This window comes from Papio anubis, chromosome 2 (assembly GCF_008728515.1).
Source record: "Papio anubis isolate 15944 chromosome 2, Panubis1.0, whole genome shotgun sequence".
NCBI classification, from domain to species: domain Eukaryota; kingdom Metazoa; phylum Chordata; class Mammalia; order Primates; family Cercopithecidae; genus Papio; species Papio anubis.
Genome location: NC_044977.1, coordinates 142,360,910 through 142,376,713, shown reverse-complemented (window position 1 = coordinate 142,376,713; position 15,804 = coordinate 142,360,910). Strand labels below are relative to the sequence as shown.

Here is a 15,804-nt window from a genome sequence, read left to right as displayed (position 1 = left end):
TGAAGATAATGAGAATCTAGTTTGTAGCTATCAGAATAGTAAAGGCTATAAGTTTGATCATAGATATTATTGGCCAGGGTACGGGGAAAGAAACACACTTTATTGGCAGGGGTGTCTATTGGTATACCTTTTCGGGAAGAAATGGAACAACTTTAAAAACTTTAAATGTACATACTCTTAGATCCAGGAATTCCACTTCTGCAAAATTATCCTATACATAAACAGCACATGGCACAAGGATTTGTGTCCAAGGATGCACACTGTGGCATTGTTTAATAATAGTCACCAACCAGAAAATAAACTAAATATCCAGCACCCAGGACTGGTTAAACAAAGTATGGTACCTCAGTGGAGTGGAACATTACCTATTGCTGACAAAGAATGAGCAAATCTGTAAGTACTAATTTGGAAGGCTCTCTAAGATATGTTAAGTTGTAAAAAGACATACTGTACATGCCCAAGCATGCAGGTGTATGTAGTGCACATCTAGAAGAATGCTCAGGAAGCTGGTAGTAGCATTTCCCTGGAGAGGAGAAAAGGGCTGGGGGTCATGGTGGGAAGGAGACTTAATTTTTCATAAATACCCTTTGGAACTATTTGGATTTTTTGCCATATTCGTGTGTTACTTTTCTAATTAAAACAACTCATAAAAAAAATTATAGAAAAATATTTACTGGCCAGGCGCAGTTGCTCTCACCTGTAATCCCAGCACTTTGAGAGGCCGAGGCGGGCGGATCACCTGAGGTCAGGAGTCCAAGACCAGCCTCGCCAACATGGTGAAATCCTGTCTCTACTAAAAATACAAAAATTAGCGTGGCTTGGTGGCGTGTGCCTGTAGTCCCAGCTACTCGGGAGGCTGAGGCAGGAGAATCGCTTGAACCAGTGAGGCAGAGTTGCAGTGAGCCGAGATCATGCCACTGCACTCCAGTCTGGATGACAGAGCGAGACTCTGTCTCAAAAAAAAAAAAAAATTACTGAAATGGGAAGATGCTCACAGTATATTAAAATAAGCTACAAAAAAGAATACAGAGGAGTTTCCAACTATTTTTATGTTTGCATTGAAGAAAGTCAAGAAAATATATGAAAACATGCTAGTGTCATTTTGAATGGTACGGTGGCTTTTTATTTTCTCATTTTTTGCCAATCAACATTTTCTACAGTGACGAAATAGCAATTATATAATATGGAAAAAAATAACATTCTTGAATCTTGCTGCTTCAAAAATGTTTAGGACCTTTATTTTTTCCTGCCTTAAAATACAGACACACACAAAAACACACACACACACAAACACACACACACACACACACAGAGGGGGAGGGGTGATCTTTTTAGCACTTAAGGAGAAAGACAATCAAGGCTTTTGTTTTCCTGAGGCTTCACTTAAATGATATTATTTTGCTGACTTCATCCTAGAGAACTATTCAGAGTAAAGCATGGAGGAACAGCTGTTCTTGACCACCAGCAACTGCAAAACACCCAGGGAATAAATTTAGACTTCCAGAAAGGAAGAAGAAATCAATCAGTTGGTACCTGAGTGGGAGAGGTGATGATTACACATAGGCAGGAGCAATATTACCAGGGATGCCAAAGAGGAGATCAAAGAGAAGTGTCAAAATATCACTCAGCACTTATCAATTTGGAACAAGTGGCTGAATGACAAACCACCCTGAATCCCACTGCCTGCCTTTCACCCTTAACTGGGTGAAATTCTCCACAGCAAGGAAGCTCCTGGGGGCAAACTTTTGGAAGTCAGCCAGCGAACAGGATGAAAACTGTCAAAATTATTTTTAAAACTCTCAACAGAGGTCTACAGCTTGGTGAAGAGATTAGACTCCATTAGCAATTAATTAATTAATGTGGCGCAAACAAAGAAAGGACTGAAAAAGAAAACAAGTTTGACCTAGCCTTCACCTTCCTAAAAGGACTCCCTCTTCCCCAGGGTGTGGGGTGCTTCTCTGGAATTCGTCATGGTTTAGGCCTACGAAGGCCTGATTGATTCTCAGGCCCACTCTCTGCAAGCAAAACTGGAGCAGGCTTGTACATTTACCCAGTGAATTAAACAACACATTTCAAGAATCCCAAGCTATAACTTTCCCCCTCATTTTTGAAGTTTAGTTGGTATATTTGGGGTCAGGATGCTCTGGGAAGCCCATTCAGCATTCACTTACCCAATGCTCATGTGTGCACTAACACCAAGCACCAAAATGGCAAAAGCCAGTGCCACAGTAAATGTCTATTTCAGACAAAGAAGCAGTTAAAAAGTTGGTGAGCATACTCCAAGTCCTTTTCAAATAAATTAAAGACTGAACGTTTGAGTAGGTTCTTGTATTTTTATTATACTGGCATTTTCCCATTACTGTGCTAACACACACAATTCTTTTTTTGTTTTCTTTTGTTTTGCTTTGCTTTGAGGTAGAGTCTGGCTCTGTCGCCCAGGCTGAAGTGCAGTGGCTCCATCTTGGCTCACTGCAACCTCCACCTCCCGGGTTCAAGCGATTCTCCTTCCTGAGCCTCCCAAGTAGCTGGGACTACAGGAGTGTGCCACCACATCTGGCTAATTTTTTGTATTTTTGGTGGAGATGGGGTTTTGCCATGTTGGCCAGGCTGGTCTGAAACTCCTGACCTCAGGTGATCTGCCCACCTCAGCCTCCCAAAGTGCTGGGATTACAGGTGTCAGACACTGCACTTGGCCTTCACATACACAATTCTATTGTGGCTCCCACACCTGGCTGATGATCAGAGTCATCTGAACACTTGAAAACAGCATACCTTTCCAGATTCCACCCTACATTTATTGACACAGAAATTTCCAGGGCATATTCCTCCCAGCAGCAGCCCAGGATAGTTCTTTTGGGAGCAAAAAAACCACTGTATTCTAACACTATATGTTTAACAAATGCCCCAAGTGATCCAGCTAGTGGTAGATCTGGACCACACTTGGCTAAACACTGATCTTAGAGACTAGTGAATAATCTATTTGCCACAGGCAGACTTGCTCAACTGCAGAGGCCTGAGCATTCTTGGTTTTGTCTATAATACACATGGGGCCTGGAGCCTTTTTTCCAACACACTGTTCTCCTCTTCCACCATAAAAATCTCAAGGTTCTCCCCTGTTGTTCTCCCTTTTTTTTTTTTCTCCTTTTGGCTATTATAAAAGTAATATAACCACATTACAGAGAAAATAGAGGGAATCAGCCTTAATTCAAAGGCCTAACTATAGTAACTATTAACATTTAAAAATACGTAACTGTTCATTCTACAGAAGAGTACACCTATGATGCCTAATGAGCTTTGCTTGGGTCTAGAAATACACAAATGGGAGATCAAGTCCCTGTCCTCAAGAAGCTTAGTCTTGTGAAAAAATGCAAAGAATCTAAGCAATGTGTTTTTCAAAAAAATAGAAGTATAATTACAGCATAAACAATTTGTCATGCTGTATAAAATTAGAATGTTATAACAAAGTTTTCCGTGTGTCTACATGGTCTATATCCATTATTTCAGTGCTCATAAATATATTTGTGGCTAGGTGCAGTGGCTCAAGCCTGTAATCTCAGCACTTACTTTGGGAAGCTGAGGGAGGCGGGTCACTTGAGGATAGGTGTTAGAGACTAACCTGGCCAATGTGGTGAAAATCTATCTCTATTAAAAAGTAGAAAAATTAGCTGGGTGTGGTGGTGGGCACCTGTAATTCCAGATACTTGGGAAGCTGAGCTGGGAGGATGGCTTGAACCTGGGAGACGGAGGTTGCAGTGAGCCGAGATCACACCACTGCACTCCAGCCAGGGTGATGGACCAAGATTGCGTCTCAGGAAATAAATAAATAAACAAATAAATAAATAAATGTATTTATTTTCATACTTCAGGCATTTGTTTACTGGCCATTATAACTAACACATCTTTGTGTATGGTTCCCAAAATATTCACCTAGCATACTCCTTTTTTTTTTTTTTTTTTTAGGAAAATTGTGGCATCAGACACTTTTCATGGCTCTTATTATTTCTTATCAAAGAACAAATTTTCTATCTAAGTTTCTAAATTTCATATAATAAAACCTGTAAGTCTCCATCACCTAATCTTAACAAAGACTCATCCACATTAAGATAAATGGAACATAGCCATAAAAGCGTAAGGTTTATTTCTTTATATGCTATTATGTCCTGCTTTATTACACAAAAGGAGCTGAATCCGTTGATTTGGTAATTTTTTTTCAGTCTCATTTAACATATTCCTTAAAAACCCTAAAAGAAAGGAACTATAAAGAATTTTCTTTTCAGGCCAGGAGCAGTGGCTCACGCCTGTAATCCCAGCAATTTGGGAGGCTGAGGAGGGCGGATCATCCAAGGTCAGGAGTTTGAGACCAACCTGACCAACGTGGAGAAACCCCGTCTCTACTAAAAATACAAAATTAGCCAGGCATGGTGGCGCATGCCTGTAATCCCAGCTACTTGGGAGGCTGAGGCAGGAGAATTGCTTGAACCCAGGAGGTGAAGGTTGTGATGAGCCAAGATCGTGCCATTGAACTCCAGCCTGGGCAACAAGCACAACTCTGTCTCAAAAAAAAAAAAAAAAGAATCTCCTTTTTGAAACCCCAAAGAAGGCAGCCTTCAATAATGCTGATTAACTAGAGTGTATTTGACAATAGATAGCTTCCTCAAAATCTAAGAAAATTGAGGGCACAGTGGCTCACACCTTTAATCTCAGCATTTTGGGAGGCCAAGGTGGGAGGATCGCTGGAGACTAAAGAGTTTGAGACCAGCCTAAGCAACATAGTGAGACACCTTAATCTCTACAAAATAAAAAGAAAATTGATTTCCTACAGTGTTTAGCAAACTTTTCCTTCTATTCTTTTTTATCAAGAAAATCCCTTTTAAACAGAAACCTTTTCCCCTTTCCTGTGCCCACCAGTGTTCCTTTTCTTCCATAAACACAAACTTTCCACCACCACAATCCTACAACACGTACAACACCCAACACCTCCACCATTCCCCAAAAAGTGTATGGGTATTTTTTTTGTTTGTTTGTCTCTGGGTTTGTGCATATGTGCCGGTGCATTTTAGGTTAATTTATGCTGCATAAACCACAAAGTTCCAAAAGTAGTGAGAACATCAGAGCTGGAAAAATTACAGTAGCCAGATGTGTCTGCCGTGAACTCACCATGTAAATTTGATTAAGAAAAAAACCAATAGAAAAAAGGAAAACATAAGATGCCTAAGTAGCAATCTGACTTCTAGTGAACTTTCAGGATACCTTTCTAGGTGCTTTAAGCAACACAGGGCTTTTATATCCCTTAGCTGTTTTATTTGCTCTTGATACAATGTTAAGTTTCTTTGTATACTTCCTAGAGAGAAGAGCAAGCCAACTTAGCAAACTGAGCACAGACAAGATTTTCCATCTTGTCTTGAAAAGAATGCGCTTAAAAGAAAAAAAAGAAAAAACAACCACACATGTGTTTATAATTTGAAGTACAGCTCAAGAAACAGACCTGGAAGACTTAGACTCTGGGCTGGTGGATGGCACATCTTCAAAGGGGTAAGTGAGTGTGTGTGTGTGTGTGTGTGCGCGCGCACACGCGTGTATATATCTAATTTTAAAATGTTCCTACAGTATTGAAAATACACTCTGGTTGCACTTTACCAAAGGTTTCTGAATTGGCTAGGGCTCGCAGTCTGGTGAAGTTGCTACAGTCTTTATTTTTCCTGTACTGTCTGGAAGGATACTGGCATCCCAGGTCAGGGTCTCATTCCAACAAAGAGCTCCATTAGTGTGTGACAGCAGCTCAGCACCCCATGGTTTATGATCACTAGGATTATCACCAAAAAGGCAAAAAAGAAAAAAGAAAAGAAAAAAAAAAAAAGCATGTCACTTTCTCTTGGTAAAAACATTAAAAAATATGGAGCTTCTTTAAGTTGTTGCATGATTTCAGCATTTGTCTGCTGAGAGATGGGAAAATCTAACACTTCACTACTTGCAGTGGGGAAAATGTTCTTCACTTAGAACTCAAAAGTGTGACTGCTCTTCACAAACTCCCTCTGCGAATGACCTGACTGTCACAAACTTGCTCCTCTTCATCTTCTCACAATTGCTGTCCGAGGTTAAAGATTATTTTTTGGTACCACACCAGCTAGTTTCGCAATTTATAAGCAAAAGTGCCCAAACAAATATAAGTTGCAGTAACCATGGTTGGGTTTTCCTGAAGGAGGAATGGAATGGCTTTCTAACAGAGCGTATCAAAGGCTCTTCCTCTGATTACACAGGGGCCAGAAAAGGGAGGAAAAACGAGGCTACTGGCTAACAATAATAGCTATAACAATACAAGTGCTGGCAGCTTACTATACATCACATACCAAGGCATGGACTACCTAAATACTCAAAACAACGTTATCAGGTAGGTACTATCATTATTACCATTTTACAGATAAGGAAAATGAGACTCAGAGATTAAATAACTAACCCAACAAATAAACGTCTAAATTAAGAGAAACTCAGTTCTGACTCCGAGTTCTACCAAAACAGTCCCCACCCTCCATCCCATTTCCATGCCCACTTCGCCACCACTCTAACCAAGGACCAAGATCTGCAGCAGGCTTCATTTTCTGAAGCCCATTGTTCTATATATAACAGAGCCTGTATAGGAAGTCTATTTTTTTCCCTGTTTCTTTCCCTCTTATTCTCTTTTTTAAAATTTTAGTTAAGTATTAATAGTAGGGAAGGCTCAGGCCTGTAATCCCAGCACTTTGGGAGGCTGAGGTGGGTAGATCACCTGAGGTCAGGAGTTTGAGACCACCCTGGCCAATATGGTGAAACCCCATCTCTACTAAAAATACAAAAATTAGCCAGGTGTGGTGGTGGCAGGCGCCTGTAATCCCAGCTACTCCAGAGGCTGAGGCAGGAGAATTGCTTGAACCTGAGAGGCGGAGGTTGCAGTGAGCCAAAATCACGCCATTGCACTCCAGCCTGGGCAGCCAAGTTTCCATCCCAAACAAACAAACAAAGTCTGTCTGGTTTGTGTAAAGAAAAAGAAATCTACTTTCATATGTATAGTAATTTCCCCTACGTTACTTAAAAGTGAGGATCCGAACAACTTGTTAACCCCCAAGTGACAATACTGATACGGCTTCCACCAAATGGCAACCTTTCCTCTTTATTATCTAAAGTCCCCCAAGGTTGTCTTTTCTTCTTCCATTTATTGCATATGTCTGGGAATTCAGGCTTAAAGGCCATTACTCTGCTCAGACAGAATCCAGATTGGTAAAGCCTGATTTGGCAAATACAAAAACTAAAATTTTAGTTTTAAGCTAGACCAAAATGGAGATGGTTATTTGAATTAAAGTGCAAAAAAAATTATTTTTGCAATTTTCCCATTCAGAGCTTATTTCATTTTACTTAGATTCACTGTTCAACAAATCTGCCAACCTGCAGAAAGAATTCTCTGTTTTCACAAAGTCACTCACTCCAGGATGACTAAGTAATGGGTCTTTCCTCTCACAATAAAATTACGGTTTGATTTACAAGTCGCATTACAGGCATTACAGGAATACATCTAAAGTTCTTTTTTTTTTTTTTTTTTTTGAGATGGAATCTCGCTCTGTCGCGCAGGCTGGAGTGCAGTGGCACAATCTCGACTCACTACAAACGCCATTCTCCTGCCTCAGCCTCCCGAGTAGCTGGGACTACAGGCGCCCGCCACCATGCCCGGCTAATTTCTTGTATTTTTAGTACAGACGGAGTTTCACCGTGTTAGCCAGGATGGTCTCAATCTCCTGACCTCGTGATCCTCTGGGATTACAGGTGAGAGCCACCGCATCCCGCATCTAAAGCTCTTAGAAAAAATAAGGTGTCTAGTGATAACAAGTTTCTCCTGGGAGAGGTAACTTAAACATTTCCACCAGAGGGCACTATCCTCACTGAAGGTAATGAATACATTGTTCCTAATTTAAAACACTTTGCAATCTAACCAGCCCAAAACAAATCATTTTTATTCTTGAAAGCATTTATAAAGAACAGTTAGATTGTCTTAAAATATAACATGCTATAGTTAAATAAAATATAAAATAATTTTTGCCATAAAAATAATAATAAACATACATTTTAGCTTACTATGTGGCAATCATAGTCCTAAGCACTTTGCATATATCAACTTGTAAGTTCCTCATACATTAATAATCCCCATTGTACATATGATGAAATCAAAGCACAGATAAGTAACTTAAAGGGTCACCAAACTAGTAACTACAGAGCCAGGATTCAAATTCTGGCAGTCAGACACCCAAGTCCAAGTACCTAACCTACAGAAACAGGGTCCCAAATACAAGGAGATTTGTTTCTGAATGTATTTAACTATAACACTGATTATATCACAGCTCTAGAAATACACAAAATTAGTTATAAAAAGTACTATTCTATCATCTGATAGTAATGTTACTAATTGTATTTTGACATCCTTTTCACATGTACATAAACTCCTTGCATTAAAGAAGACCTATCACTTTAGTTCGCTTATTAGCTACATTCCATTGAAAAGTATCAAAGCTCTACATTCAAGAAGGAAGAGTTGGAGGAGAAGAATCTGCTCTTTTCTTTTTCTAGTTTTTAAGAGATGGGGGTCTCGCTATGTTGCCCAGGCTGGTCTCAAACTCCTATGCCCAAGAGATCCTCCCACCTCAGAGCCTCCCAAGTAGCTGGGACTACAGGGATGCACCTCTACACCCAGCTCTGCTCTTTTTATTTTTATATGTTTAAAGATACATAATAAAGACTATGAACCACAGGCAGAGTTATGGCTTGAAATGAAATAGTCTGAGTAAATCATTTATTATTTGGACTTTACTGAGACTCTGTAAATTAACTCCTGGTCTTTGGAACTTACTTGGCATTTACAGTTGTGTTTCCATCCTTCAGACACATCTGTGATTCTCCATAAGCTAGAAACACACTTTGCAACGGGCAAATACACAAATATTGTTGGAAAAAACCCAGAATGTGTGTCTTGAGAAATTCACTGCCTTATGAGAAATCTGGAAACTGCCGGGTGCCGTGGCTCACGTCTGTGTGTGGTGGTGCACGCCTATAGTCCCAGCTCCTCGGTAAGCTGAGGCATGAGAATTGCTTGAACCAGGGGGCAGAGGTTGCAGTGAGCTGAGACCGTGCTACTGCACTCCAGCCTGGATGACAGGGTGAGCCTCTTTCTCAAAATAATGATAATAATAATAACAAAAATTAAATAAAAACAGAAATCTGGGAACTAAGGTATTTTACTAAGCTATAGATAAAGTTGTTTCAGAATGTTCAGATTACAACTTTTTAGATATACTTTACTAGTGCAATTGGACTTTGTGTGTGTGTGTATATGCGTGCATGTGTGCACATACAGGCAGACTCACATGTGCCTTCAATATCTCGTTCCAAGCATTCAAGCTTCTTTTCATTAGTCCACTTCCTACGTATTGCACAATTTTTAAAAATTAAGGAGAATGCATAAAAGAACATGACAAAAGATATCCACTCCAGTATTTGTATGCTAGCAACACACTAGTAACAACCTAAATATCTACCAGATGGGAGTTAGTTAAATAAACTAATTATAGCATATTAATATAGTAGACTAATAGGCAAATTTTTAAAAGAATGAAGAAGCTCTATATGGACAGGCAGGTGAAAAAAGCAAGATAGAGAACAGTGGTTATGATATGCTAACCTTAGTATAATGAAACACACACACAACTAGAAACACTGGCTGGCTCTAGGAAACAAACTTGGGAACTGAGGAAAGGGAGGGTGGAGGAAGTGTTTGAATATTTTTTTTTTTTTTTTTTTTGTAAGCTGGGTCCATGAAAGATTTTTTTCCGATTATAATTGATTACAAAGTTAAAATTAAAACGTAATAATCAGTTTTTAGAATTTTTGATGAAAATTAAATGGTTAAAGAAACTGTAAAACCAGTCTAATGCCACCCAATTTGGGGTTTCTTTTTTTTTTTTTTTTGAGACGGAGTCTTGCTCTGTCGCCCAGGCCGCAGTGCAGTGGTGCAATCTCGGCTCACTGCAAGCTCCGTCCCGGTTTACGCCATTCTCCTGCCTCAGCCTCCGGAGTAGCTGGGACTACAGGCGCCCGCCACCACGCCCGGCTAGTTTTTTGTATTTTTAGTAGAGACGGGGTTTCACCGTGTTAGCCAGGATGCGTTTCTTTACTACAGTGGCATCTGTTTTCTACATAAGCTCCTGAATATCTGGGACAAAATGACTCATGGGAGGCTTTGGTTTACCACTGCTGGTACCAGAACTGGTTGCATTTTCTCTGATCTGCCCTTTAGATAAGGAACACAACAGAGGTTATTCGATGTCATTTGCTTTTTGGAAACTGTACATCTGCAAGCTTTAAAGCAGTAGGTTCAGACTTCCCGGAAGAACTGACACTTGAAGCTGACCAGGGTCTACTTGAGTTCATACTCGCTTTGGCTAAGCTACAGTATGAGGGAAGGGTGTCCAGGAATAACGCTTCCATTTTTATCTTGTTCATTCCTGAAAATCCAACAGGAGATTCTTTTCACTCCCTAAAATTAACTGTTCTGTGTATAAAGCATATCTGGATATCTGATCTTAAATGGAAATGTTATCTGAAAATGGCACCATCTTTTATAAAACTTTAAAATTGGCCCGTTTTTATTTTTAGCCCTGGGGGAGAAGGAAGGGAATGATTACCAAAAAGAGCTGGCGGGTTCCGTTGCTGCAGCGTATTAATTCACTGGTGATTCTCTCTACTGGGAATAATTTTAGCAGAAAATACTCTCTTCTCAAGTCTAAAATCACTCTTACTAAATATTGTAAATGAAGTAAAAAGTGAGCCATATTATCCCACGGCAGGTATAGGGGGAGAAGCCACCGGCAGGTTATGTAACGGTTAACTCCCTTCCAAAATCAGACCAGCCTGTTCTCCAGCCCTGCTCTCCACAAGCTGCATGACTTTCGGGAAGTTTCTTCATCTATAAACTGGGGAGCCTGTTACTTTTTGTAGGGGTTTTGGAAGACTTTCATAAGGTAAGGCATGGAAGCACCCAGCATGCTATCTGACATGTTATGCAGCAATTATGGAAAAAAGGGAAATAAGGGTAGGGATTTGAGACTAGAATTGTACCTGTAGGCAGTTGCCAGGAGCCAACGTCACCCAAAGCGTGTATGTCCTACTTGCCTCAGTCTAGATGAAGAAAGGAGGCCTAACTGATTTTTCTACCCCAATTAAGGCCATCGGAGGGGAGGTCAGAACTGTAGTTTAAAACTGAGGCAGCAGTATCATAAGTTGGTGGTAAAGAGACCAAGTAAAGAAGGAAAAGGCGGCAGAAGAGTAACATGGTATTGCAGCCAAGAAGAAGGCGCAAACACCGTCTGGGTGCATGAAGAGACATGGAAACAGCCAGAACCACTTATGAGCCCCGCCACCCCTTGATTGAACACCCATTTCTTCAGCTCGGAGTCGAAGCTTGGGGCTCCGCCAGGTGCAGTGGTTCACGCCTGTAATCGCAGCACTTTGGGAGACTGAGGTGGTAGGATTGTTTGAGCCCAGGAGTTCAACACCAGCCTGGGCAACAAACTCTACAAAAAACTCAAAAAAAAAAATTACTTTTTAATTTTAAAAAAGCTTGGGGCTTACCGAGATTTGGCTGGGATACTGCCATGGACCTCTGAGGCACTGGTGTGGAACTGACGGCAGGGTGGAGGTTCATATGATTCAGGGGCTGATTCATCGCCTTCCTAGGGTCTTGCCATGTGGTGATTTTTTCTATGTGACTAAAAGAAGGAAAACAATTAATTATCTTTTTAATTGTCAGCATCATTATCATCATCACCACCAACAACATAACAGTTAATGACACTGATTCTTCCCTTAGGATCTGCTTATGAGTGGTTGATAGATTGTGCTTGATTTCATCCGAAGACATACTTGCCTATTTTTCCCTGCATCCTGGTTAGGCCACACTGGGGATTCTGCAAGCAGCTCTCTAAACACAAGCCCAAGACTTCACTGTCCAGACAGGCCCTTGCATGCAGTGAGCCCCAGTGAACTTCCGAACCTCGGCCCGTGGAGCTTTTGTATTCCCCAGCACCTCAGTGCTTCCCGACCATCCAATCACTGGAGTGCCACAGAGCGTGAGCTCCTTCCTGGAAGGGGGGCCATGCTCACCTTCCCAGCCAGTCCCCCATACTCTCCTGACTCATAGAATTGACATAATGAGGATCCCTCTGGCTGTCATCAAGCAAGCTCTCACAGTAGGAGTGTAAGGTATTTCGAGGTCCACAAAGGTGACATAAAACCCTCAAGAAGCTCACTGTCACCAAGCAAGGTGACAACAGTGTAGCTGGAAGGCAGAGTAGTAGGAAATAACAGTAGGAAAGTCGACTAGTGCCAGCTTACGGAGAAACTTAGATATTGAGGCATGAAGGTTTATAAGGGAGAAGACATGACTACACTTTTGATCACATACAACTTCCAGTTTGTTACTATGACTTAATCACAGAGAAACTAGCCCAACATGAAACATGAGCTTCTGCTCAGAGTTTCTAGTACATTCTAAGAAAGGTGGACGTGGCCTCCAGCGTTACCTACCACCTTCCAAATCACGTCACAGGTCACTCCTGGTACTTTCCCTGTCCCACTCCATCAAGCTCTTCCTTTAGTGAGAGTTTATGATACATATATATAAAAGATGAGTAGATTCATCCCGTTCCTCTACTTTGTTTTATAAACAGTATCAGAAATCTTCCTTCACCCTCTCCTTCTCCTTCTTCTTCCTTTTTTGACATGGTCTTGCTCTGTCGCCCAGGCTGGAGTACAGTGGCACAATCATGGCCCACTGCAGCCCCGACATCCTGGGCTCAAGCAATCTTCCCACCTCGGCCTCCTGAGTACCTGGGACCACAGGCACCTGCGACCACACCTGGCTCATTTGTTAAAAAAACATTTTTTTTTGGCCGGGCGCGGTGGCTCACACCTGTAATCCCAGCACTTTGGGAGGCCAAGACGGGAGGATCACGAGGTCAGGAGATCGAGACCATCCTGGCTAACACAGTGAAACCCCGTCTCTACCAAAAATACAAAAAATTAGCCAGGCATGGTGGCGGGTGCCTGTAGTCCCAGCTACTCAGGAGGCTGAGGCAGGAGAATGGCATGAACCCAGGAGGCGAAGCTTGCAGAGAGCTGAGATGGCGCCACTGCACTACAGCCTGGGCGACAGAGGCCCAGACTCCTCATTCCTCAAAAAAAAAAAAAAAAAAAAAATTGTTTTGCAGAGGTGGGCTGCCTCTTTATAGCCGCTCCAGGCTGGTCTCTCAACTCCTCTGAACTCAAGTATCTCCCACTCTATCCTTCCCAAAGTGCTGGGATTACAGACACAAACCACCACGTCCAGCCCAGTATCAGAGATCTTTCCATATCCATCAAAGACAACAAACACTGACAGAAGAAACTGAATGTTAGCCCTTTGTTTTGGGCTTCACAATCACGCTGGTCTCTTCCAGTCGGGCCCACACAGCTGACCTTCCTTAGACACACAACAAAAGGAGCATGATTGTTGTTTCTGTTAAACACACCTCAATTTTGAATAACAATGGCCTCCTTTGAATCTTTAAGGTAGGAAACCACTTTCACTTTCATTATGTTTAATCAGTCTAGAAACTTCCTTGCACTGAGGTTGTATTTGTCTTGTTTTCTTTTCAGTCTGTTTCCTCACTTTTAAATGCTTCCTCTGCTAAAATTTTTATTCAGATTTCTTAATGCAAGACTTGTAGGTATTGCCACGGGGAGCTCATCCATTGCCTTGAGTGAAAACTTGGGTCTAAAGGTCTAAGGTTTTAGAATAAATGTGATTTAAAAAAAAAAAAAAAAAAAAGGCCGGGAGCGGTGGCTCATGCCTATAATCCCAGCACTTTGGGAGGCTGAGGTGGGCGGATCACCACAGGTCAAGAGTTCGAGACCAGCCTGGCCAACATGGCGAAACCCCAGCTCTACTAAAAATATTAAAAGTAGCTAGCATAGTGATGCGTGCCTGTAATCCCAGCTACTCGGGAGGCTGAGACAGGAGAATCGCTTGAACCCGGGAGGTGGAGGTTGCAGTGAGCTGGGATCATGCCACTGCACTCCAGCCTAGGCAGCAGAGTGAGACTCCATCTCAAAAAAAAAAAAAGAAAGAAAAGAAAAGAAAAAAGAAAAGATGGGGAAAGACTGAAGTAAAGAGATGAAAAACATGTCCCTAAGGATAAAATAAATAATAATAAAAACAATAGTTTTAGTTACACCTTCAGTTTAACTATTGTAGCTCTGTTTAAAGCTTTCTGTTAAAAGCTTTCATAAAATCCATCAATTTCTGGGCAGGTGGAAACGCATAGCCAGCCTCAGGCTTGCCTCAGGCCTTCCAAGTGAGGAACTAATTGGTGAGGGTGTCAAAATCAAGTAACTCCCTTTAGCAAAATAATTAGACCTAAGAAATGCTTTGATTATTCCTTCAGAACTCATTCTATTAAAGCGGCATGTTTTCCAAGGCAGACATGTCCACTGTAAATAGTTTCCACTCTGGTACCAGAAGGAAAAGAATCCTCCTCTCTTTCATAAACCTTTCTTAGACTCTGTGACACCATGGATATTGATGCTGCGCTAGAACCAACATCAGCACAGGCCCTGGTGAGATGTGGCAATATACATCATTTGCTGGAAGATGTACAAGGGCACTTCTGCGATCAGAATTTCAGCTACCAGCTGTAGGAATAATACAGGAGCTGGAATGACGCATTCCCAAATGCTGGTCCCCTACTCTCCCCTCCCATTCTGAACAAGTGAGCTGTGGCTCCTGAATGCAGCGAGAGCAGGAACATCTAGCATAGGCAGCCCAGCATCTGAAGTGGCAGATGAGCTCATCTTGCCTAAGGAGTGCCAGCACAGCTTGCCAGCCGAAATCCCCTGGGACAGAGTGTGGGGCCTTCTGGGTGGACCTCATCCTGATAGTTCTGACCCCAAAGATGTACAGCTTACCCGTAGCTTGAAGTCCCAGCACTCCTGCAGTGCAGTGGGAGCCTCCACGGCCCACCCTTCAAACTACACTCAGCCAACACATTTAAAGGAGTTTTGTTCCCAGTGGATTTGTTAATTAAAAGTGTCACTCACAGTATTCCCCAAAGGCTGTAGTACAAGAGGGAGCCTTTCTTAAGTGAGCAGTTCTCATTGCTCCAAAACAACTCTGAGAAGAAAGCCACTCAAATTCCTGGCTCTGCAGGCCAGTCAACCTGACATCGGCTGTAAGGCTGCGCTAACATGGTGTCAAGAGTGGCTCCCAGGCTGAATGCAACAAGTAAGAGTGAGCGATTGCTCACAAGAGGCTCTTAATACAGCCTTGATGATTTCATCTGAAAACTAAATTCTCCTATTGTTCTAATCACTTAGTGCCTCAGGCTCCAGCTCCCCCTACTTCCCACCGCTTCCCAAACCCAGGATACGCCATTCACTCTTTCAGTCTGCTGTCTCATCTCTGCTCCCTCTCTCAGTGTTACTGAGTCATTTCCTTTCTCGTATTTCTCAGTGTAATCTCAGTGGTTGCCAGGACCCACAATTTAGCTAGATTAATCCCCACTTCCCCGCTACTCCCACCTCCTTCCTGGCTTCACTCCCTTGCTTAGTCTACTTCAAGAAAAAGTCTCTCTGCTGTTTTAAAGTATAACTTCCCTTGGAAATACACACACATACACAAATATATTTAACCTGACTACATATGCGTATTCTGTAAATACATACACTGTACAGGTTTCATATTTGAAAATGGAA

The 15,804-nt window shown here is 41.8% G+C and overlaps 1 protein-coding gene across 1 annotated transcript in view; it reads right to left on the bottom strand.

Moving 5' to 3' along the window:
• The window catches only part of WWTR1 (WW domain containing transcription regulator 1), a 141,331-nt gene that overhangs the window by 43,131 nt on the left and 82,396 nt on the right, over positions 1-15,804 (bottom strand). Inside the window, exon 3 of the mRNA XM_003894965.4 lies at positions 11,647-11,783. Coding sequence (XP_003895014.1) covers positions 11,647-11,783 — 137 coding nt within the window. The remainder of the gene's footprint in view (positions 1-11,646; positions 11,784-15,804) is intronic.